At 42.3% G+C, this 20,111-nt stretch overlaps 1 protein-coding gene across 1 annotated transcript; it reads right to left on the bottom strand.

The window, feature by feature from the left end:
* Positions 1–7,888: 7,888 nt before the first annotated feature.
* pkdccb (protein kinase domain containing, cytoplasmic b) lies at positions 7,889–17,360 on the bottom strand. Its single transcript, XM_069718187.1, has 7 exons — positions 16,695–17,360; positions 15,804–15,917; positions 14,096–14,367; positions 13,683–13,762; positions 13,269–13,376; positions 9,231–9,407; positions 7,889–8,848 (listed from the first exon to the last, which is right to left on the bottom strand). Exons 1-7 carry the CDS (start codon positions 17,304–17,306, stop codon positions 8,742–8,744), a joined length of 1,470 nt encoding a protein of 489 aa, XP_069574288.1. The 5' UTR covers positions 17,307–17,360; the 3' UTR covers positions 7,889–8,741.
* Between the last annotated feature and the right edge of the window lie 2,751 nt (positions 17,361–20,111).

Genomic DNA, 20,111 nt, shown 5'->3' with positions numbered 1-20,111 from the left:
CGGTTTCTATTTATAGCTGATTGTTTCTGTTGGTCTGTTTGTAAGGCTTCATCACTTCTCTCAGCTTGGCTGCACTTACTAAAAATGACCCACACACACACTTATTAAGGCCCTCACATCTACACCAGCAGATACAGTACCTGCACATACACACAGCACATCTTTATGTAATTTGTCCCCACAAGCCCCAAAAACAGCCAGTTCACATGCAGTGCTGTCTATCCAAACATCCGCTGCACCAGACCACTGTGAGAAACTGACAACTGACCTTCTTCCTCTGCTCTTTCTTTCTCTCCCCTCCATTTTCTCCTCTACATACATCGGGTTAAAAATGTTTGCAGTCATTATTTTGATGAAACCGGAGGGAATTCACTCCCAAGTTTTCCATATAAGGGCTCAAACTGAACCGACTCCTCACTGGAGCTGAATACTTGCTGGGTGAGCTGTCCTACTGGAGGGCTTAAGACTAAAACAGGATGGGCCAAGAAAGACCCCCACCCCACCCCCACCCGGCCTTCCCCTCCCACCCTCAAACACACACACACACACACACACACACACACACACACACACACACACACACACACACACACACACACACACACACACACACACACACACACACAGGCAATCATAAGCACACAATGCAGATGCACAAATCCAAATCATTTACAGACAGGCACGCCCCAGATTTGCACCTCATATATCTCTCTTGAACTCAAACACAAAGGTGGGTCATGCAGACTCTGTTTCCTCTTACCCACAGGTAGTTCCTCCTCACGGTCAGACATGGCCAAGGACAGAGGAGAGGATCAGGACAGCGTCTTCTCCTGCCAGTGTCTGCAGCAGGCTGCTTCCTCTGAATCTGTGCCTCAGACTCAGTTTACACTTTGTCTAATCAAACTCTTTGGTTTTTACTTCCAGCTGTCACACTCTCTCTCTCTCTCTCTCTGCTTACTTTATTTTCTATCTCTGTGTCCTCCTCCACTCTCTCCCTCTCCTAACAGTCCGACTAGTGGCCAGTAGATATGCCAGTCAAACATCACACACTGTGCTATTGGACACTAAATTTGTAACTAACAGCCCCTCCCTTGGGATCCTGTTTCTCTTAGATATGGCAGGCCTGTTTGGAAATGATTTCATGGTCATATAGACACACATCTCACCATTCAAGTAAAAGAAAGACAACAGCTTTTTTTTTTTTTTTTCCAGCCTGCAACAAAACAAGAAGGCCAAGCTTTCTTTCTGCTTAACATTATCAGAACCACGGCTGTTTTTCTAGTATACATTTTGAACCTTTTGCATTCAGTCTGTAACAGAAAACACACAAAGTTCCTGTAAACTTTTCATCCCTTGAGAGGCAGGTTGGCCCCAACCTGGCAGTGTTCTGGAGGGCTTCAGTATTTCTGGTAGTAGTAGCTTTTGTTTCCTGTGGGAGGCGGTAAAGTCTCATTGAGTAGCAGCTCCTTCAGATTAGCAGAAATCCTTTGTTGTTCCTAGTTCCTCAAGTGGCCTGGATATCCAGCAAATTCCAGGGTCAAGTAACTCTGTGCACAAGACACCAATTTCGACAGATAAACACAATCTTCATTGTATTTCCTACAAATAGCTCAGAGGCGATGCTTATGAGGAGTTGCATTTACTGCCATTTTTTTACTCTACGCAGTCAAACAGACAGAAGGTAGAAAAAAACCATAAAGTTCTCTTTTTAGTGGAGAGACAAGAAGTTGGGAGACAACGACAAAGAATCCATCGAGGGTAAAAGCCGGGGAATCGAACATGACGGCCAGCTTCGCCTCTTGTTTTAAATTCTTTCCTAAAGGAGGAGACAAAGAAAAGGGCTTGCTCGGTCCTTCGTAATGCTGAACAGATTAGTGATCTACTCGAGTGCACAAAAGTTCCCCGGAACGTACTTAACACCGCACAGCTCCACACACTCATTCCTGAATTACTTCTCGGCTTACTCAGCTGACCCTTTGTCAGTTGACTGGGAGGATTATCACGAGGGAAAAGGTTGGGCATGTGACTAAGTGGGGTCAGATGGTAGACGTGTCCAGCAATACCCGTGTCAGAGAGGTTAGGATTTAGTGTTCATGGACCAGGTTAATACCGAGATCTTGATTTGAGAGAACACAAGAGATGAGATGTTTGCTGCTCTGTTATCGGTCCTGCAGACCTGTCAGTAACCCCTCCACCCGCCCAACCCCGCAGCCCCCCAGGCCCACAGCCCTCACACCAGGACCAGCTTTGATGTTTGATCTCCGACTCGTTTGCAGGAAAGCTTGAAGGCCCTTTTGCAAACACAACCGAAACCTTCACCCCATAAAGACCTCTTGACCCTGTGAGCTCTGGCAAACAGAAAGTGGACCAGTGACCACTGTGACTGTTTTTACACGCTATGCAATTACTCTGGATGAGGTAATGTCCTCCACATTGTTCAGAATGGTGCTTAGATTACGTTTAATTAGATTGTAAAGTGTTTATTTCAGGCTGTATTGTTTGGCTGTGTTCATATAATTTGATGTTCCCATAAATGATTAAACATTTAATGCTATACATAATGGAAATGTTATTTATCCACTCTGTATGGTTTTGCTTGTCTTTTACCTGTTGATTATTTTTTTGTGTTTCACACACACTGACACACAGCAGATGCTTTCATATTTATTGCCATATTTATTGTGGATGTTGTCTAAAGTCTAATTTCCTTGTGCCTTCACATTTGGACACAAATTGAGACCTGAGGGTAGCCTGTTGTTATTTGTGGGTTATACGTGTTAAAGTTGTAATATAAATGCATTTAAAACTCACTAATCAATAAATGATTGAAATACTAAATAACAAGACTTTCCATTTCATTATTTTTTTCTCTCTGGTGTGAATTTAAATCTAATAATCTCTTTTTGAAAATTGCTAATTTCTTTTACTTTTTAATTCATGATATTTAATCATTTTAAAAGGGGCGAACATTTTTTTTTATCTTGATGCTTATTTCAAAATGTTAACAGCTGAGCTGTAGCTTAAAGTTTAACACCTGTAGTGAAAATCGTTTGAACAACCTCACTTCAAACAACAGTTATGTTGAGTTTACACCATACACAAGAGTATAAATATAAGAGAGTATAAAAATCTAAATAAAGCATATTTCGCAGTTTTTGGACTATTGCAAGTGACGGCCTAAAGGGTTTGATGAAAATGGGCAAAAAAGGACTCGAGCCTGCTTTAATGACTCTATCTTAATGATCCTCCAATTGCAAGAGCAGTTGTGTATGCAGGTACTAATGAACTCTTAATAGTGTTAAATCTAACAGCCTCCGAATGATTCCGCTAACTGTTTTATGGCTGTGTGGGCAGAACCCTAATTGGGGACTTGTGGCAAAGAGCTGCAGTTCACAGCTTTCCACAGGTTTAACAACCTGTACACGGAAACTAAAGCTGCACTTCACTGTGCCAGAGGGAGAGAATCCAGACATCTAATGTATTTACAGTCGATTACTCTTACGTCCAACAATAACATACAAGTTCTTTAAATCACAACTGATGTATTTACACACATTTAAAGGATACATTTTTGTTTCCCTGTTATGTCAAACGTGCAACAATGGATTGCAAGACACTGCTGTATACTGTACCAAACACATAAAGATACAACAATGACAAACTAAAAGAAAGAGAAGATGGAAGGAAAGATATCAATAATATATTTCTTCGTCATTTTTGGGTAATTTATGTAATAAATACATAAATAAAGAACCGATTAGCAGATTAAAAGACACATGTTTATGAAAAGCCTTTTTCCTCACCACTCAATACTAAACATTTGTATTGCTGTCAGAAGGGCAAAAATATCAATAGTAAAGTTTATTGCCCTAATAAATGTAATTAATAGGTCAAATTGAAATAATCAATTAAAAAAAATCCTGAATGTAGCAATTTGAGTATAATTCTCTGACTCAGAGGGGGTCTATAGTGTATTTGTGGTAGAAGATTAACTGTAGAGAAGGAAATCATCCTCTGGCTGGGGGCAGTAGTCCCCCCCTGCTGAGAAACAGCCGAGGTGTGACGGAGGGGATTCCAGAGCACGCAACAAAAGGCAAACACTTTGATTTGAAGAGCAGTGGTAGTCAGAAAGAGAAAAACACACACACACACACACACACACACACACACACACACACACACACACACACACACACACACACACACACACCACTACTACTCAGTTAACCACAGTTCCTGATCCTCAGCAGCCCTGCCCTGAGGTCTCAGCCAGTTGAAAGATGGGGGGAAACTCCAGATGCTTCGCAGCCGTCGTGGGCTTAGAAGAAGAAAAAAAAAAGGGTGCCAAGGAAGACTGGCAAGAGGAGGACACTGATGGAGGGTTGGAGTCACGTATGAAGTGGAACAATGTACAAGCAGCAGCAGAGACCTAAATTAATAGTAAAGCTATGGAGGTTTTTGGCCTGAAGGAGCTTTTTCAAACAGAGAGGGAGGGCAGCGGCAGCAACGCAGGAGGACGGGCGGGGGGAAAGGAGGTTCCACAGACTCTGTATGATGGATGGACTGGTGAGGAAGAGAGAGGCGGGGGAGAGGGGGAGGGGGAGGGGGGCTTCAAAAGAAAAATGACCCAGACTGCTGCTGTGGTTGTAGAGGGAGAGAATGCAGGGCAGAGGAACATGTGGGGATCTCATAACTAAAAAGGGTTTTGCAATACCTCCACAGTTGTATATCAAACACATTCAGGAGAGACATTCATTCAATTATTTTCCGAGTTTTGTTTAAGAGCTGGCCCTGACTCTGCTTCTTTTTCTTTCTTTTTTTTCATTTCAATTTCCCCACAACTACTGTACAACTGAAACAACTGTACAGCACTGTAGTAATCCGTTTTGCTATTCACCTGAAAAGACTGTGCAGTGGGTCCATGGAGACGTCACTGGATACAACACTGAGCTATTACACCTTTCAAGATGCCTCTGTGGCTTTAGTGGTAGGCATAAACCTTTTGACTGGGGTTAACTTCAGGGCTTTTAAAACATGATCCAGCCACCCACCCCACCCCCAACCCACCCCAATGCAGACAGGCAGAAATGAAAACCTCTCCTCACACACACCTACTTGCTCTCTCCTTCAGGGTCTGCTAAAGCCATTATGGCTCTAAAAGAGATTGTATCGGCTCCAGGCAGACAGGCAGACAGACAAATACTTAGTTGGACAGTTAGATATGCCTGCAAACTAAGACGCCTCTGTGCTCGGGACAGGCCGACTAAATGTCTGGCTACTCTTCAGAGGCTCTCAGGTGTGACCGGCCAGTCTCCTGTGTACCGCAGCCAAGACGGCAGACAGACACAGAGGTGTTTCTGTGAGCCTGGACCTGAGTGAATATCTGCTCTATCTCCCCCGTCACAGGCTGCATACGCTCCTGCGAGCAACTCAAACACAAGCCAGATCTTCTTTCCTGCAGAACTATGCAGGCTTTCACTGAGTTAATGCATATTTTTAGCCTGAGCCAAGGTCAAACATTTTGCCAAAGACCTGCCTGACACATAATTTCTCCCAGCAGCTGCGGTTTCTAACATCTGATGAGTAACTTTGCATTCAAATCAAAGACTTTATCCAGACCACAAATGCATTGCACCAGGATTTTAAGAGAGGATGATGGAGGCTTTTGGTTCTTAGCTTAGTCATACACGTCTTTCTCGCTGCACTAACACTCGTTACATCGGTGGAGCCTGAACCCCACAGAAGAAGCCTTCATGTTTCCCTCATACACACACACACACACACACACACACACACACACACACACACACACACACACACACACACACACACACACACAACTCTTCCTTAAAATTGCTGATGGCTTGTTTTCATGAACTTATATTATTTCCAGATGGAGGTCATGAATAAAACCTGACGGAAACAAGTCGGGTGAAACTGGAAACTTAAAAAAACAGAAACGCAGGGGCATGGAGCCGAGTAAAAAAACAAAAAAACAATCATTCTCCTCCCCCCGCTCATTCCCCGAGTCCTTCAAAAAGACCAACTTGTCAATTACACGGTCAAAAACCTGAGGAACAGTGCGCCACACATAAGGACGGCAATTCCATGTTTTAAATGTTTCACCACGGCGCAAATACGAAAACTTCCCTAAACAAGAAATGACTTTCATTAAAAAAAAAAAAAAAAGGAGCTTAGAGCAGCTTAACCTTTAAACCTCCACACATAGTTTCAGCTAAAAAAACAAAGTCAGGGGAAGAGAGAGAATACTTTCAGACTCAACTACACAAACCGAGCTGTCAGGAACTCCTCTGAAACAACCGCAGACGAACATGGTGGGATTCACCAACCCAAAGAGCACAACACATTGTCCTGCTGTGAATGAACACTGCCGCCACATGAATGGATCTATCAACTTTAGGCATTTTCGATGCATTTAAAAAAACACTTTAGCAGAAGACAACATGTGCAGACTGCATACGATGCCAAAACATCCATTAGCTCTGTCAAAACTCTGTCAAGACAGATCAGTCAGACGCCACACATTTCCTTCTCCGAGCTCATCCCTTGAAGAAACTGAGTCAGCCATACGCTGTGTTGCATCTCCAAAGGCCTGAGATATGAATTGTGACAGCTTCCTCTTTACTGTACAGATGTGAATGTGGGATTTTTGTTCAGGCTTTTGTGGCCATTGCCAGTTTTTAGTCCAATTTTCAGTCTATTTAGCGAACGTGAAACACACTCTTGTGGGGGATGGTTTTTTTTTCTCCACCATGCAAACAGTCATTCTCGTCAGTCCAGCTGTGTTGGTTCAGTGAGTTGGTCTGGTCTTATCCAAACTAAACTCAGACATCTTATCTGGATGATCAAGACTCTAATCATCCAACTTTGTCCAGACAACAAGGGGCCAACATAAGGCGACCCTGCAGGCCTCCCTGCTGTCTCTGCCATAAAAATGTAATTTGTAGACAGGGACGTGCCTTTTCAAGTCAGTGGTCATGCTATGGCTGAATAGTGAAGGCTCGGCACAAACATATCTGGAATTTGCCGTATTATTGTTTTTTCTTTCTGCAGTAAAAATGAAAGCTGTGTGTAAAACTTCACCGATGAGATGCAGAATTGGATACTTGAGAATTTAAACAGATTTAAAAAAAAAAAATTTAACCATGAGTTACAGTTTCCTCTCCAACGGCAACAGGAAATACACAAGAAGCTGTGGATGATATGTAGCAGAGATCTCTGGCTTGTATCACTGCATCACAGGTATTTGGCCTGCTTTTTGTTCCCCACCTCCCACCATGAACTCTGTGGCTGCTGAATCTGAATACTACAAGTCCTGACTTTCCAAATCCCTGCGCCTGCCATCCTGCAGACCTGCCCTTATCTCAACCTCACCAGGTTCCTCTTGGCAGGCACAGATGGAAGCCCATTTGTGTGTAAACTGCAGATCGAGCGCCCGATTGTCCCGATGTCTGCCTTTGTCTTACTGTAATGCCCCCTCTCTCACCATGAGAAAAGGTTGGTGGGTAAGCTCATTTACATGTATTAATTAAGCCTCATAATGAGCTCAGCATGACAGGGCATTTGAATGCATTCCTCTGGTATTGTGCAAACTCTGCAGAGCTCCATAGGTTTCCCAGCCATTCAGAAGGGCTGCAGATTGTAGATGTGGGGGCATGCGAGCAGATAAAGGACTTAAACACACACTGAAAACCAGGTCAGTGTACACATGCGGGTTTACCCTCCCCCACTGGAACCCACACAAAGGTGCTAATGAGAAATAAACAGGCTGTTAGTTGTAGTTACACTTAATACAATAAAAAAAAATGCAAATGACCACAACTGCAAAAAGTAGAAAGAATACATTTATAGAAGTACAAATAGTTAAACTGTACAGTTACAATAAGTGAAGTATAAAAAAACACTGAAGTGAATAATTTTTCATTGAAAATAAAAGTTTCACCCACAAGGTGCACATAAGCCGTAATGCACAAACATGTAAGAGCAATTACATTTCATTTGATCATATAAATATTTATGGCCTAAACACTATAACTAAGTTTACAAAAGTATGTAAAAACAGGCTGCTCTGGAATGGTTTTCATCATCTTTGCTCATTGTTGATGTGTAAATGCTTACATGGTTGTTGCCATCTCATACCGCAGCGCAGCTAAGCCAAGGAACCATGAAAAAACAGCCGCAACCTCAGCGCATTAACATCAAAGTGTATTTGTATAAGAGCTTGTTTTCTTTTCTCGTCCTCAGGCTTCAAACGTTGAGCTGCGGCGGCTGTTCTTATTACCTCTTTGGTTTAAAAATCTGACTACGGGGACCCGGCCTCCCAGCGAAAGCCAGCACACATGGCAAATAAAGAAAAGGTAGACAAAAAAACCAACAAAAAACATGTTGAGGGCGCAAGGCTCTCCCTCCTTAATTGTACCTGAAGGGAAATCCCTTTAAATAGTAGCTGGCAGAGGCAGTGGGCTGGCAGGCAGATCAGTCACTGAGCAGAAGCCCTATAAATACATCACATTCACTTGCTCACTTCAAATGCCTTTCTCCTCCTCCTCGGCCCAGCCTCTCCGCTGCTCCTGGAAGTCCAGAGCCGAGCTGGGGTCCCGAGGAGGACGCCGTTCTTAAGCGCAACATTTTGCCGTACTTCCCACAGCCCGGGTGCGTGTTGTCTCTCACCTCACTCCTCAGCTTGACCGAAACGTCAATTGTTCTTTCCGCTGTGTGCGTCATACTGCGGAAGTTTCAGGGACTTTGGTTTTCTTCACGTACACCTCTGACGTCCAGTCGGGCACCAGGTGACAGAAGCTGCTCCTGAAAGAGGCGAGGAGGCGGCCTGCGGGGCACAAAGAGAGAGGAGAAGGGAGCCATGTTAAACACGTCGGCAACATCAATACATCAATACAGTAACATGTCCTGACTTGATATCCTTAACAATCGTGTATATTTCAAGCTTAAAAAGCATCATCAAAAGATGAAAGAGGATGTTTACTGAGCACGCATGTGGCAGGTGTGATTTTGTGAGGAATTGTGCGCGTTATTGTGCAGCACTCGTGCTTTTATAGTTCTTCTATAAAACCTTTCAAGGCTTCATGCACAAATACCTATAACGACTTTTGGCAACTCTATATACACACACACACACAAGACTCGGCATCATGACAACAATAACACTTCAGATCAGACACCAGAAAAGAAAGGAGTGTTACTTTACTGACCCGTCCACGTCTTCTGCCCCGTTAGAGTGAAGCTGTTGCACTGAGAATGGGAGTTGCAGATGTACGCTGCCTCCCTGGCGCTGTGGACCGACAGCACGCAGCCCTGCTGGCTGTAGGACGGCCAGCAGCGGTACTCGGCGTTCCCAGAGGTCCCCATACCTCGCATCACAGTGTAATCTAACCACAGAAGAGGAGAAGCCACTTCAATACACGAGGCTACTGAAAGATTCTGAAGCGCTCTCAGAGGATAAGATGAAAGTTTAATGCTCCCTGCGGGGAAAACGAATACAGCGCAGCGCTGAAAGAAGAGAATACAGATAAGGACATGAAGACGAACTACAAAGAAAACAGGTTGAAGGTGGAGATACTGTATGCAGCTATAGAACTCCAACTGAATCAAAGGGATTCCTAATATGGCTATGATTGACAGATTTCAAGTTAAGAGATAAGAAAAAAAAAAGATTATATTCAGACGTGTCACATTGATTAAAATGTGTGGTGGAAGCAGAAGGATCCAGTCTTGGTGTGAACATATTCAACAAAAACCTGCAGTTCTTGATTATGATAAAAAAAAAAAAAAAAAAAAAATTAAATATACGGACTAGTGACAACATGCTTCTATGCATGTATTTCATATTTAGTTTTAGCCCACTTTACAGGTCTGAAACTTCCCTAAACTATCTTAAAATATTTTCTGTATTTTTCGTCTGATGCATGAGCATATTCAGAACACATGTCGGATTAACATTTAAATCTTTGCTGCGTTTTTTTTTTTTTTTGGGAGGGGGGGACAAATAAACAGGCAATTTATACTTGTTTCTGTTTATCAATTAATCGGTTATGGATTTTCTAAACTAATAGATTATTTGGTTACATTTTTTTTTTTTACCAGATAATAGTTTAAAAATCCCAATTTTACAAAGGAATTTCTTGAAATAGCTTTTTAACGATCGGATCAATGGTGAAAAAAAATCCCCAAAATACTAAACAGACTTTTACAAGGGAAAAAGAACAAAAAGCAGCAATTGAAAATCTGGGATCATAAAACTTTTTTTTTTCCCGTTTGAAAATGACCGCTGTTGCTCAACTAACTGATTCAGCAATGTTTCCATTTAAAATGTTGATGCCAAACCAGAGCCTTCTGCATCTATTATAGTCTCTAATTGTGTCAAAAATGCCATTTGACACCAGTTTTTCTCTGAGAAACTGTTGCTCCACACTAAATTTATATCTATATTAAAAAAAAAAAAAAAAAAAATAACACTTCACCTTCCTCCTTCCAAACATTTGCATTACATTCATCATCATAATTCTTTCAGTCAGACGTCCTGAGGATCTGCACTTAAATCATCTGCTACACATTAGCAGCAGCCATGAGAGAAAAGCATGCGCACGTATGCCTGGACGAGCACTCACTCCAGAAACGGACAAAAGCCTCGTCTGTGAGCCCGTACGGAGGAGGCACACTGTTACAAACTGTTAACCTTCCTAAATGGCAGGAGGTGGTGTGTGTGTGTGGGGGAGTATTGTTAAGAGGAAAAAGACACGAGGATCTGCCTTCTTGGTCTGAGAAAAGGGAACAAGGAGAAGGAGTGTTTAGAGGATCCTTCTCGGGGGAGAAAAAAAAGAAAAAGAGGCCTGCTGGGGAGTTAAAGGGTGGCAGACCCCAGCTGTAAGGAAGACAAAGACGTGAACATAACGTCTCTGTCTTCAAGATGAAGAACAGACTTCCTTTTCATATTAACATACAGAATATCAAGTAGATTTTCATTCATGACAGTGGTCCTAAAGAAAGACTTTTCCTTTCTGTTCACAGCTAAATTTAAACTTGCAGTAGTTTTAGGAGACTACATCTTCACCACATTGTGGCCTCCTCCATCACAGCGACATCTCATCACATCAGCAGTGGAAAAGTTACATCCACATTACTGATGAATCTCCATCTGTCAGCAATTTCAAATTAAGGCTACACACACACACACACACACACACACACACACACACACACACACACACACACACACACACACACACACACACACACACACACACACACACACACACACACACACACACACACACACACACACACACACAGACTTTGAGCTGCTTTGCCGTTCGGCTTCTTTTCTTACGCTTTGTTGGGTGTTTGGCTGCAAATCCCTTTTTCTCTTTGGAGGGTTACAGATGTTAATGAGTCCATTCGGTTTTTAAAACTCAATCACACAATGATAAATTTTATGTTCTACATTCTATGTTTTGGAGAAGTACACTTTATTTGGTAATTTGGTGAAAGTTAAATGTTAACATTTTTAAACATGAAGCAGCTGTTTAGTTTAGCTTGGTGACTAGAAACAGGGAAAAAAGCCTGACTATGTCTAACAGTGAACAATCTGCCTCCCAAAAAGGGATGTCAGAAAGTATCCATACACTTGAGTATCGCGATAATTTACTTTACAGTATCGATTCTCAAAAACAATGTATTGATTTTTAATGAATAGTTTACATGCAAAGATTTGCTGCCACAGCTGATTAAATTTGTGTTTAAACTCCTGACTGCTATCCTGGTGTTGTAATCCATCTTCAGCCATTTGATTCTTCCACTCTAATGTAACAATGTAAACTGAGACAGGAAGTAGTGTAAGGGTGCACCGCTAACGTTTGTTAGTTTTCCTGAAATTCAATTAAAAATATTTAAAAAAAATTGCAATATATTGCCTTCCTTACAGTATTGCAAAACATCACAATACATTGAATCGTAACTCCTGCATCATGATACGTATTGTATTGCCACATTCTGGCCAAGACAAAGCCCTGCTACCAACACGGCTGAAGATCACTAGTTATCTCTCCTTTACTTAATCTGTATAAAAAAAAAAAAGGCTAAACACAACCAGAAGAGACTTGAAACAAAATCTCTTCAACTAAAAAGAAAGTCTTTTAACCTTTGGACAGAGTCAGGCTGGCTGTGTCCCCATTTATGTGATACATTACGCTAAGCAGCTGTTAGGTGTGTATTCACTGGACAGATACTTACTGTATAAGGTTGTTAATCTTCTCAACTCAGTGAGTGCATTATTAGTTTTATTATATGTGCAACTAGAAACTCAGCTAAACTGGACTTTACTAAACTAAAAACAAAAGCAGGCTTGTCCTCCCTCTAAAAAAACACCTCTGTTTCAGCTAAACCCACGACAGGGTAAAATAATATACACACACACTTTTTTTTTTTAAGTCTTATCACACACACTCAGCAGCAGCATTTGAGTCCTGGCACCTCCTTGTTAAGCTGAAACGTTCCCTCCCGGTGGCTGCCTCAGCACCCCGGCCTCTTTACCCTGAATCTGTGATTAAATTCACAAAGCACTGCTATATAAACAGTCCAGCATCTGGGGGGATGGAAAATCTCACCACAGGAACGCAGCCAGTCATTCTGTTATTAATATTTCATACGGCTGAGAGGAGCGGCGGGGGGTGTGGGGGGGGGGACGGGGGGCTGCAGTAGAGGCGAGTTGGGGAGAAGAAATGTGGAGGACTTTCATACCCAGAAAACACAAGAGAGGGACAAATACGTTTGTAAAAGGTTTGTTAATACAACTGCTCTGAAATATGTAACTTTCTGAATATATAACCATTTTTAAAATCTAGAAAATCCAAAAAGCTGAAGAATAACTTAACATGTTCCAATCCTTGCGTGTTTTTTTTTTTTTTTTTTTAAATGAACGCCGACTGCACTTCCTGAGCCAGAGACATGCAGATTTAATCCCACTTTGTTGGTCTTGTCCTCTCATTCCAGCTGCCTAATAAACCTGTCAAAACAGCCTGAGTGGGAGATACAACCCCCCTCCATTTTTTTGCCAAGATAGAAAAATGAAAACAGAGGTATAGATTGTCTGCCTTTCTCAAAAATTGCATAAAAAAAAAAAAAAGCCAAGCATTCTCTCCATGGAAGAAGAAGAAGAAGAAAAAAAAAAGAGAGGTCGACAAGAGAGCTCACTGTGCTTTATAAAAAGCAGCTTTCATTCCAGCAGCTCTTACCTCTGATTATTGATGGAGGCAGGTTGTCCAGGTGTAGGCCAGACTTGTAGAGGAGGAGGATGTGTTCAAAGGCCTCCAGCGTCTGATTGATGTCAGCTTTCAGCTCTCCTGGACACACACACAAATCCGTCACCAGACCGAATGCATTAAGTAGTTACAGGCAGAAAGTCAATTTATACGTTTTATTTTTTAAATTTTGTTATTTCTTCCTGAACTACGATGTCTAATCCCAGTCGTGTGATCTCAACAGATAACAACTTGTATTCATTACATGTCATGAAGCATCTTGTCGAACTCATTAAATGAAGCACTTAGACGGAGGCATGTCATTACACGACCGTTGTAATGGAATGATTTGCTTTCTGATCTTCGATAGTTAACGTTCCGTCATGTCAAGACGACTCTCGTCCTCACCTGTGGCGTTCATGATGTGGTCTACCAGGTGTGTGAGGCCGGGCGGGGCCTGGTGAGGCAGCAGGTAGGTGAAAAAATACCTGGGGCAACCAGAGACAACTCATTCAGAGAGACAGAAAGACAGACAAGCCCCATCACATAGTTCCCACAGAACATGACTCGTCTCACGGTAGTGTTAAAACAAACACCGTCCATAAAGCTGTCAAAAATCTGGATCCTTTTTAAAAAGGGAAAATCCTCTGAAACTAACAATGCATTTCCCCATCCAACCGCTCATTTCCAGCTGTATGTCTCAACTATCAACATTTTAGGTGTCAGCTCGGCCTGTAGTTAAGCTCCTATCCGTGTAGCTGCTACTCCATCCATCCATCACACGTCTATCATGCAGTAAAACTGTCACTTTTTTTTTTCACCTGTAGGCGTTGTAAATGTTCCTCTTCTCGTTCAAACCCTCGCACACACCCTGCGCCGAGCAGGGCAGAGTGAAGTTTCTGTGTGGAAACTGCAAAAAGCAGTCTGCAGCTGTCTGACAGGCGGTCTCGTCCGCGCTGGCATCATCCAGGTCTGTGAGCTTCAGCTCGCCGGACACGGTGACGAACTGGCGGGGTTGAAAGTCCAGCAGGGCCACGGAGCCCAGAGGAGACTGGGACAGGAAGTGGAGGAGCCTGACCAGGTCCAGACACACCTGGAGATCAGACATGGTTTGTTTTTTTTGGGTGTACATTACATTTCAAATTTATGTTCATCAAACAGCAATCAATGTATCATTTTAGGCCTAGAGGCTCCTTTTTTTTTTCTCCATTTCCAGAAATTTTAGATTAAATTGGGCTGCAATGAACAAAAATAAATAATAATAAAAGATTAAATTTACTATCACAGAAGACAAAAACAAAACAGCAAAACTTCTGCTTTTTAATTAATAAAAACTTGTTTGTTTTTTTAGATTAATCAATAGTGGAAAAAAAGGATAAATAATTGCCCTGTTTGTAGCTGAAAAGTCGGGTTCTACTATTTACAGAAATAAGGCTAAGATACAGTTCTTTCAATTTCTTTTCCAATGAAAATCTTTAAAAAAAAAAGTTGTTCCACCCCAAGAAAAATAGTGTTAAAAACCGACTCGTCTTGACGACACATTGGATCAATGCAATTAAGTTTCATTGGCTAAAAACGGTTCAAAATAAAAACCCTCAGCCTTGCTAAAGCATTTACTTTCAAGGCGTTTCACCAACCACATTTGCAAGCCATTTCCTGAGAGCATTTTTATGGTGCTCTTTAAATCCTATAATAAAAACAGAAAGAGAAAATAAGTAGGCTACCAAAGGCAAAATAAAGGCATTAGCCACGCGCTGACAGAGCATGAAATGCTTCTGTCACACTACAAACATAGCTGCAGTGTTAGGTAATGCCCCGAGTCTCCTGGACGTCACTTGGTGGGATCGGAGCACAGTAAAAACAGGGCTGGGTGAAACCAAACACCCCCGGATTACTGTAGGCTGCGCAGATGCAACGTAGCTGAAAGGGGCCGAGCAGCACCAGGGGGGTATTATGAACGGTTATTTGGGTGATGCAGCAGAATGAGGCCCACAGTGGAGATGATACTTGCAGAATGTCAGGTTCCTTTTGTCAATCCAAAACAAAACATGCATGCTCAGACATTTTTCTTCCAACCCACCCATTCTCTCGGTCTCTTTCAAACACATCCGTGCGCAGAGACGCACACAGATTTGGATCCCCGGAGTGTAGATTCACTGTGTTGACTCCCGTGAGCATACCTGTGATGGGGGTTGAGCGGAGTATGTGTGTGTTTGTGTGTGTATTAGGGATGAGATGACATTCCCAGCCAGCAGTGGATTAACTACAGGACCCATCTCCATTCCAACCACGGCGTGATCAAATACACTGAGGGACAGATGTCAGGCCTCCGGGAGTTTCAAATGTCCGCTTCCCTCATCTTTCAACCTTCATCTCTTCTGCCAACAAGAGCGATGACCTGCACATGCTTTTACGTACAATACGCGTGTGTGAGACGTCCGGCCTCTCTGTGTGGAGCAGAGCAGTGTAGGAGCTAAATGACCGAGCATGCGTATCGACAGCTGAAGAGCAGGAGTTAATGTGCCTTACCCTGAATCTGTCCTCCCAGGGGCTCTGGAGCAGCTGGATCATCTGGAGAGGATTCCCCTGCTCCAGAATGACTGTGACTCTTCCTCCCTGGCCTCCTGCACAGTGGCCCTTGAGCTGTAGTGTGGGAAAAAAAACAACCTATGGTCAGTCACAGTAAAGTAGTCTTGGTTGTAAAAAAAAAAATGTAAATAAAAAAAAAATCCCTTGCTACCGTTTAAAAACCAGAGAAAGGTGCAGCTTTAAGTGTCTCACAGCTCCGAGCTGAGGCACATTGAGAGGACACCATGTTCTGCCAACCTCGCTCTGTTGGGACTTGTGACAGTAAAATCAAATTATAGCCTACGGGAGAATTGTTCTTGGGGAAATGAATCGATTGAACTGTCCCACCACTACTGGATTTAAGCGCCGAACCAAACTGTTTAACTCAAATTAGTTCGAAAATGAGCTGTAATGGTTTGAGTGAATAAGCGCAGGGAGTTTCAGATGCAACCAGGGATAGTAGAGAGGACAGAGGCACATTGTCTGCTCTTGCCAAACTGGACCCAAAGGTCACAGGAGGGTGAGGGAATTTAATTTAATTACATGGGAAGGCCCTGCAGAGCAAATGAAACCTGTCATCCAGTCCACTGTGTGTGAGACAAAGGAACATGTGAGCAGGCGTACATGGATTATGGAAAATCTTAACAAAATCCAGGAGTTGTTTCAGAGCTGAGAAGTCAACAGTAGCTTCTAACGACCCATATATTCCTTAACTTAATTAGATGTACATTATTATATGATGCTTTACCTTTTGGGGTCTTACTTTAATTATTTACATTTAATTTCAATGGAAAACTTGTTTTCTTAAAAGGGCTTTAAATGTAGATACCCGAGAAAGAGAAGACACTTCACCTTTATGACGTTTGGATGCTGCAGCCTTTGCAACAGCACTATTTCTTTCTTTAACTTGTAAGAAACGAGCTCACGGCAGCCTTGGGGATCCTTAAAATCCTCCACACACTTGCCCATGTCTATGCCCAGCTCGTTGACGAGTTTTAAGGCCACCGGCTGACCTCCGGCTAGGTTCACTTTGACAACAAGTTTGGTGTATCCAGACCCGAGGATCTCCACAGCCTGCATGTCCACCAGAGAATCACAACCCATTTCATCCAGATGCGCTTTCCTGGAACCAAGTGTGATCTCATTCCACAGACTGTAATCCAAAATTGAGTCTAGTTCTTCATCTCGTTGGGGAGAAAGTCGACTTTCTTCTGGTAGTCCGTTTTCATCATCACCAGGTAAAAGCAGCGGAATTATTTCTCTTCGCCTCTCGCTGAGCTGGTAAATCAACGCCCCACGGAGCGACGCCAGCTCCTCTTCATCACCAAGAATAGTTACATTGGAAAAGTGCGATATTCTTGCTCCAAACTGTTGCACGCTGCTAACCAAAAGTGACACCAGAATAGAGAGAACCACGACAGCCAGAAGGGCAGCCGCTCGTAACGAGTTGCCCATTTCGGGCATTTTCCTCCCGTGGCGCGGCTACTGCTGCTGGAAACACGCACAGCCGCAGGCCGAGATGACCGCTCGCTCCAAGTGAAAGGGCTTCTGACTTTTCTGCAGGAGAAATGATCAGCTCCTTGTTTCCACCTCCCCGGGAACTCCCTCTAGAGGTGTGTCCTGTGCGCTCGTAACTTTACACCCACGCTGGACAACTTAGCAGGAGAGCCCGACCTCATGTTGCCACTCAGTGCTGCTTTCTGCAGCTGAATTTACAACAGCAGTCATGTATTCTATTTGAAGAAATACTTTGACCTGACGAAAGTATTTCTCACTCAAAACAGACACACAAAAGGGAAAACAAATATAGCAAAATGCACTTAAATTAAGGCTGATATTTTCCGAAAGTGCTCTTGTTTTGCTGATTATGCAAAAGGTATTTAAAATATAACTTGTGATATTGTTATTACGTTCTTTATAACCTTCTTTTTGTGTTGTACTGTATAAGTTTTACTGTCTTGAGTTAGAGACGGGAGGCAAAGCACTGCTGTCACCTCCATAATCTGTCCAACAGGTGGCACCAAACTCTCTTTTTGTTTCTACTAACAAAACACAAAAAGGTGTTTCTAATCAACTCAATTAAATGACATATCGGATCAGTTATAGTTCACAGAAACATATTCTCCCCTCTCTTTGTTTCCACACCGTATTATACTTCTTTTTGTTTCTCTGTTTATCCATCTGTGTTTGTTCCACAGAGCTTGAAGCTGCTCTGAAGCTTTAATGAAGCGTGTTCCTTCGCATCACCATTCATGGGCAGAAATCTGCCACAGGAAATTACCATGGCTGTCACCTCAGTACCAGCCACAAGCCAACCCCCTCTCCTCAGTTTCTCATTATATGTGTGTGTGTGTGTGTGTGTGTGTGTGTGTGTGTGTGTGTGTGTGTGTGTGTGTGTGTGTGTGTGTGTGTGTGTGTGTGTGCGGGCTGAGCAGCTAAACAGTGCAAGTTAATCAGTGTCTGAAGTCAACAAGGCTTTAGCTGTGTCAGCTGCCACACAGGCTGTTCGGAAAACTCCATGCCAACCACCAACACATCAGGCTTTTGTTCAATATCAAAGACAGTATTTCACAAAAAATATTCCAAACCTGAACATGGATTTTGTAAAGAAAGTTCTCTATAAATCCGAGCAGACTTAATCAGCTGAGTGATTCACTGTCTCATCTATTGTTTTGAATCAGTCGGCTCAGATGTTCACTCAGACTATTTTACTATGTATGAATCAGAGCTGAACATCATGAATCACTGATGCACTAACAGATAAAAAAAATTGCCTACGGCATTGAGATAGAAATAAAGACACCATCTCCACCGTCTCTGCTTCTGTTTTAATGAAACCGAACTATGATATCTCCTTCAAAACTTTCTCACACTTCTTTTTTCCCAATCTTTGCCTTTCTTCCAATAAATCATTTGCTTTCTTCCCCCCCCCGACGGCCCCTCAGACACAGAGGCCCAGTGCCATGATTCATATTTATAACCAGAGCCAGGCCAGCGGCCGCCTCATTAGCAGAGAGTCACACAGGTCTGCTGTGTCACAGGTTTTTTTTTGGCTGGTTCTCACATCTTAATAAGTATCTCAAAATCTCCCCTCCCCTGTCTCCTCTCCTCTCCTCTCCTCTCCTCTCCTCCTCTCCTCTCCTCTCCTCTCCTCTCCTCTCCTCTCCTCTCCTCTCCTCTCCTCTCCTCTCCTCTCCTCTCCTCTCCTCTCCTCTCCTCTCTAGCCTCTTTACATTTGTTGTTACATTGCATTATGAGAAAGAAATATTTGAATGTTGTTGTTCAAGTGATCCTAATTCTGGATGTTAAGTTCCTAAAAGAAAACGTAATCCAGGTATAAATGATGCAATGTTTTCTGGGAAGGTTCTAAGCAGGAAGGTTTTGTTGTTCCCACAATGTTCTTCTCGTTATCCTCTAAAATAATAACATTCTGGGAGCATCAAAAGGATTTGCAACTGAAAACATCTCAGGAGTTCGGACATGATGCTCTGACACTGTTTTAAAAATATTTTAAGAATGTTTTCACAAATTTCTGTTTTAAAATGTTTTTATAGAACGATCTAGAGCGTTTTTAGGAAAACTAATTGTAGCTGAGAATACATTTTGAATGCCTTGAGGGAATTTCTTTAAACTTTAACACAAACGTCCCTCTCGTCCATCTGTTCCATTCTCGTGAACGTGTTATCTCAGAGAACTTCTTCAAATTTGGCACAAACTTTCAATTGGACCAAGGATGTCAATTTTGGTGGTCAAAGGTGAGAGGTCAAAGGTCACTAACACCTTACATCCAAACCGTTTTGTGAATGCAATATCTGAGTAAACCTTGAAAGAACACATTGTGGGTTGCCAGTTTGTGAAAAATCCCTGAAAAGTTGATAGATGAAAGGCTAATTTCTGACTCAGCCTTAGTATTGATTTATTAAAAAAACAACAAAAAAACAACAACACTAGTTACAACTTGTAAACTTTTAAAAAAAGAAGTATTATCTTAGCATAGCTTGGGTATAACGAAATTGTTTGTTATTTCACTATAATGAAACAAAAACATAAAGGAAGCAGGCCCCAGACTTTTTTTTTTTTTTTTTTTACACTAACTTTGATACTTGGATGCATTTGCCACGTATACTGACAATCAATATAAAGACATGTTTTTTCATCGGAAGTGGAAGATTTGTCTGTCTTTTTTGTGCAATTAAATGTGGATTATTATAGGCTACTGACGTGGGACTACTTACATTCAGAGGGAATCGATTAGGAGCAGTGCATTTC

Source organism: Brachyistius frenatus, unplaced genomic scaffold (genome assembly GCF_029030835.1).
Source record: "Brachyistius frenatus isolate BFR_SWC_R1_liver_20210118 unplaced genomic scaffold, ASM2903083v1 Contig_187, whole genome shotgun sequence".
Classification (NCBI taxonomy): domain Eukaryota; kingdom Metazoa; phylum Chordata; class Actinopteri; family Embiotocidae; genus Brachyistius; species Brachyistius frenatus.
This window is presented reverse-complemented; position numbering and strand designations above follow the sequence as displayed.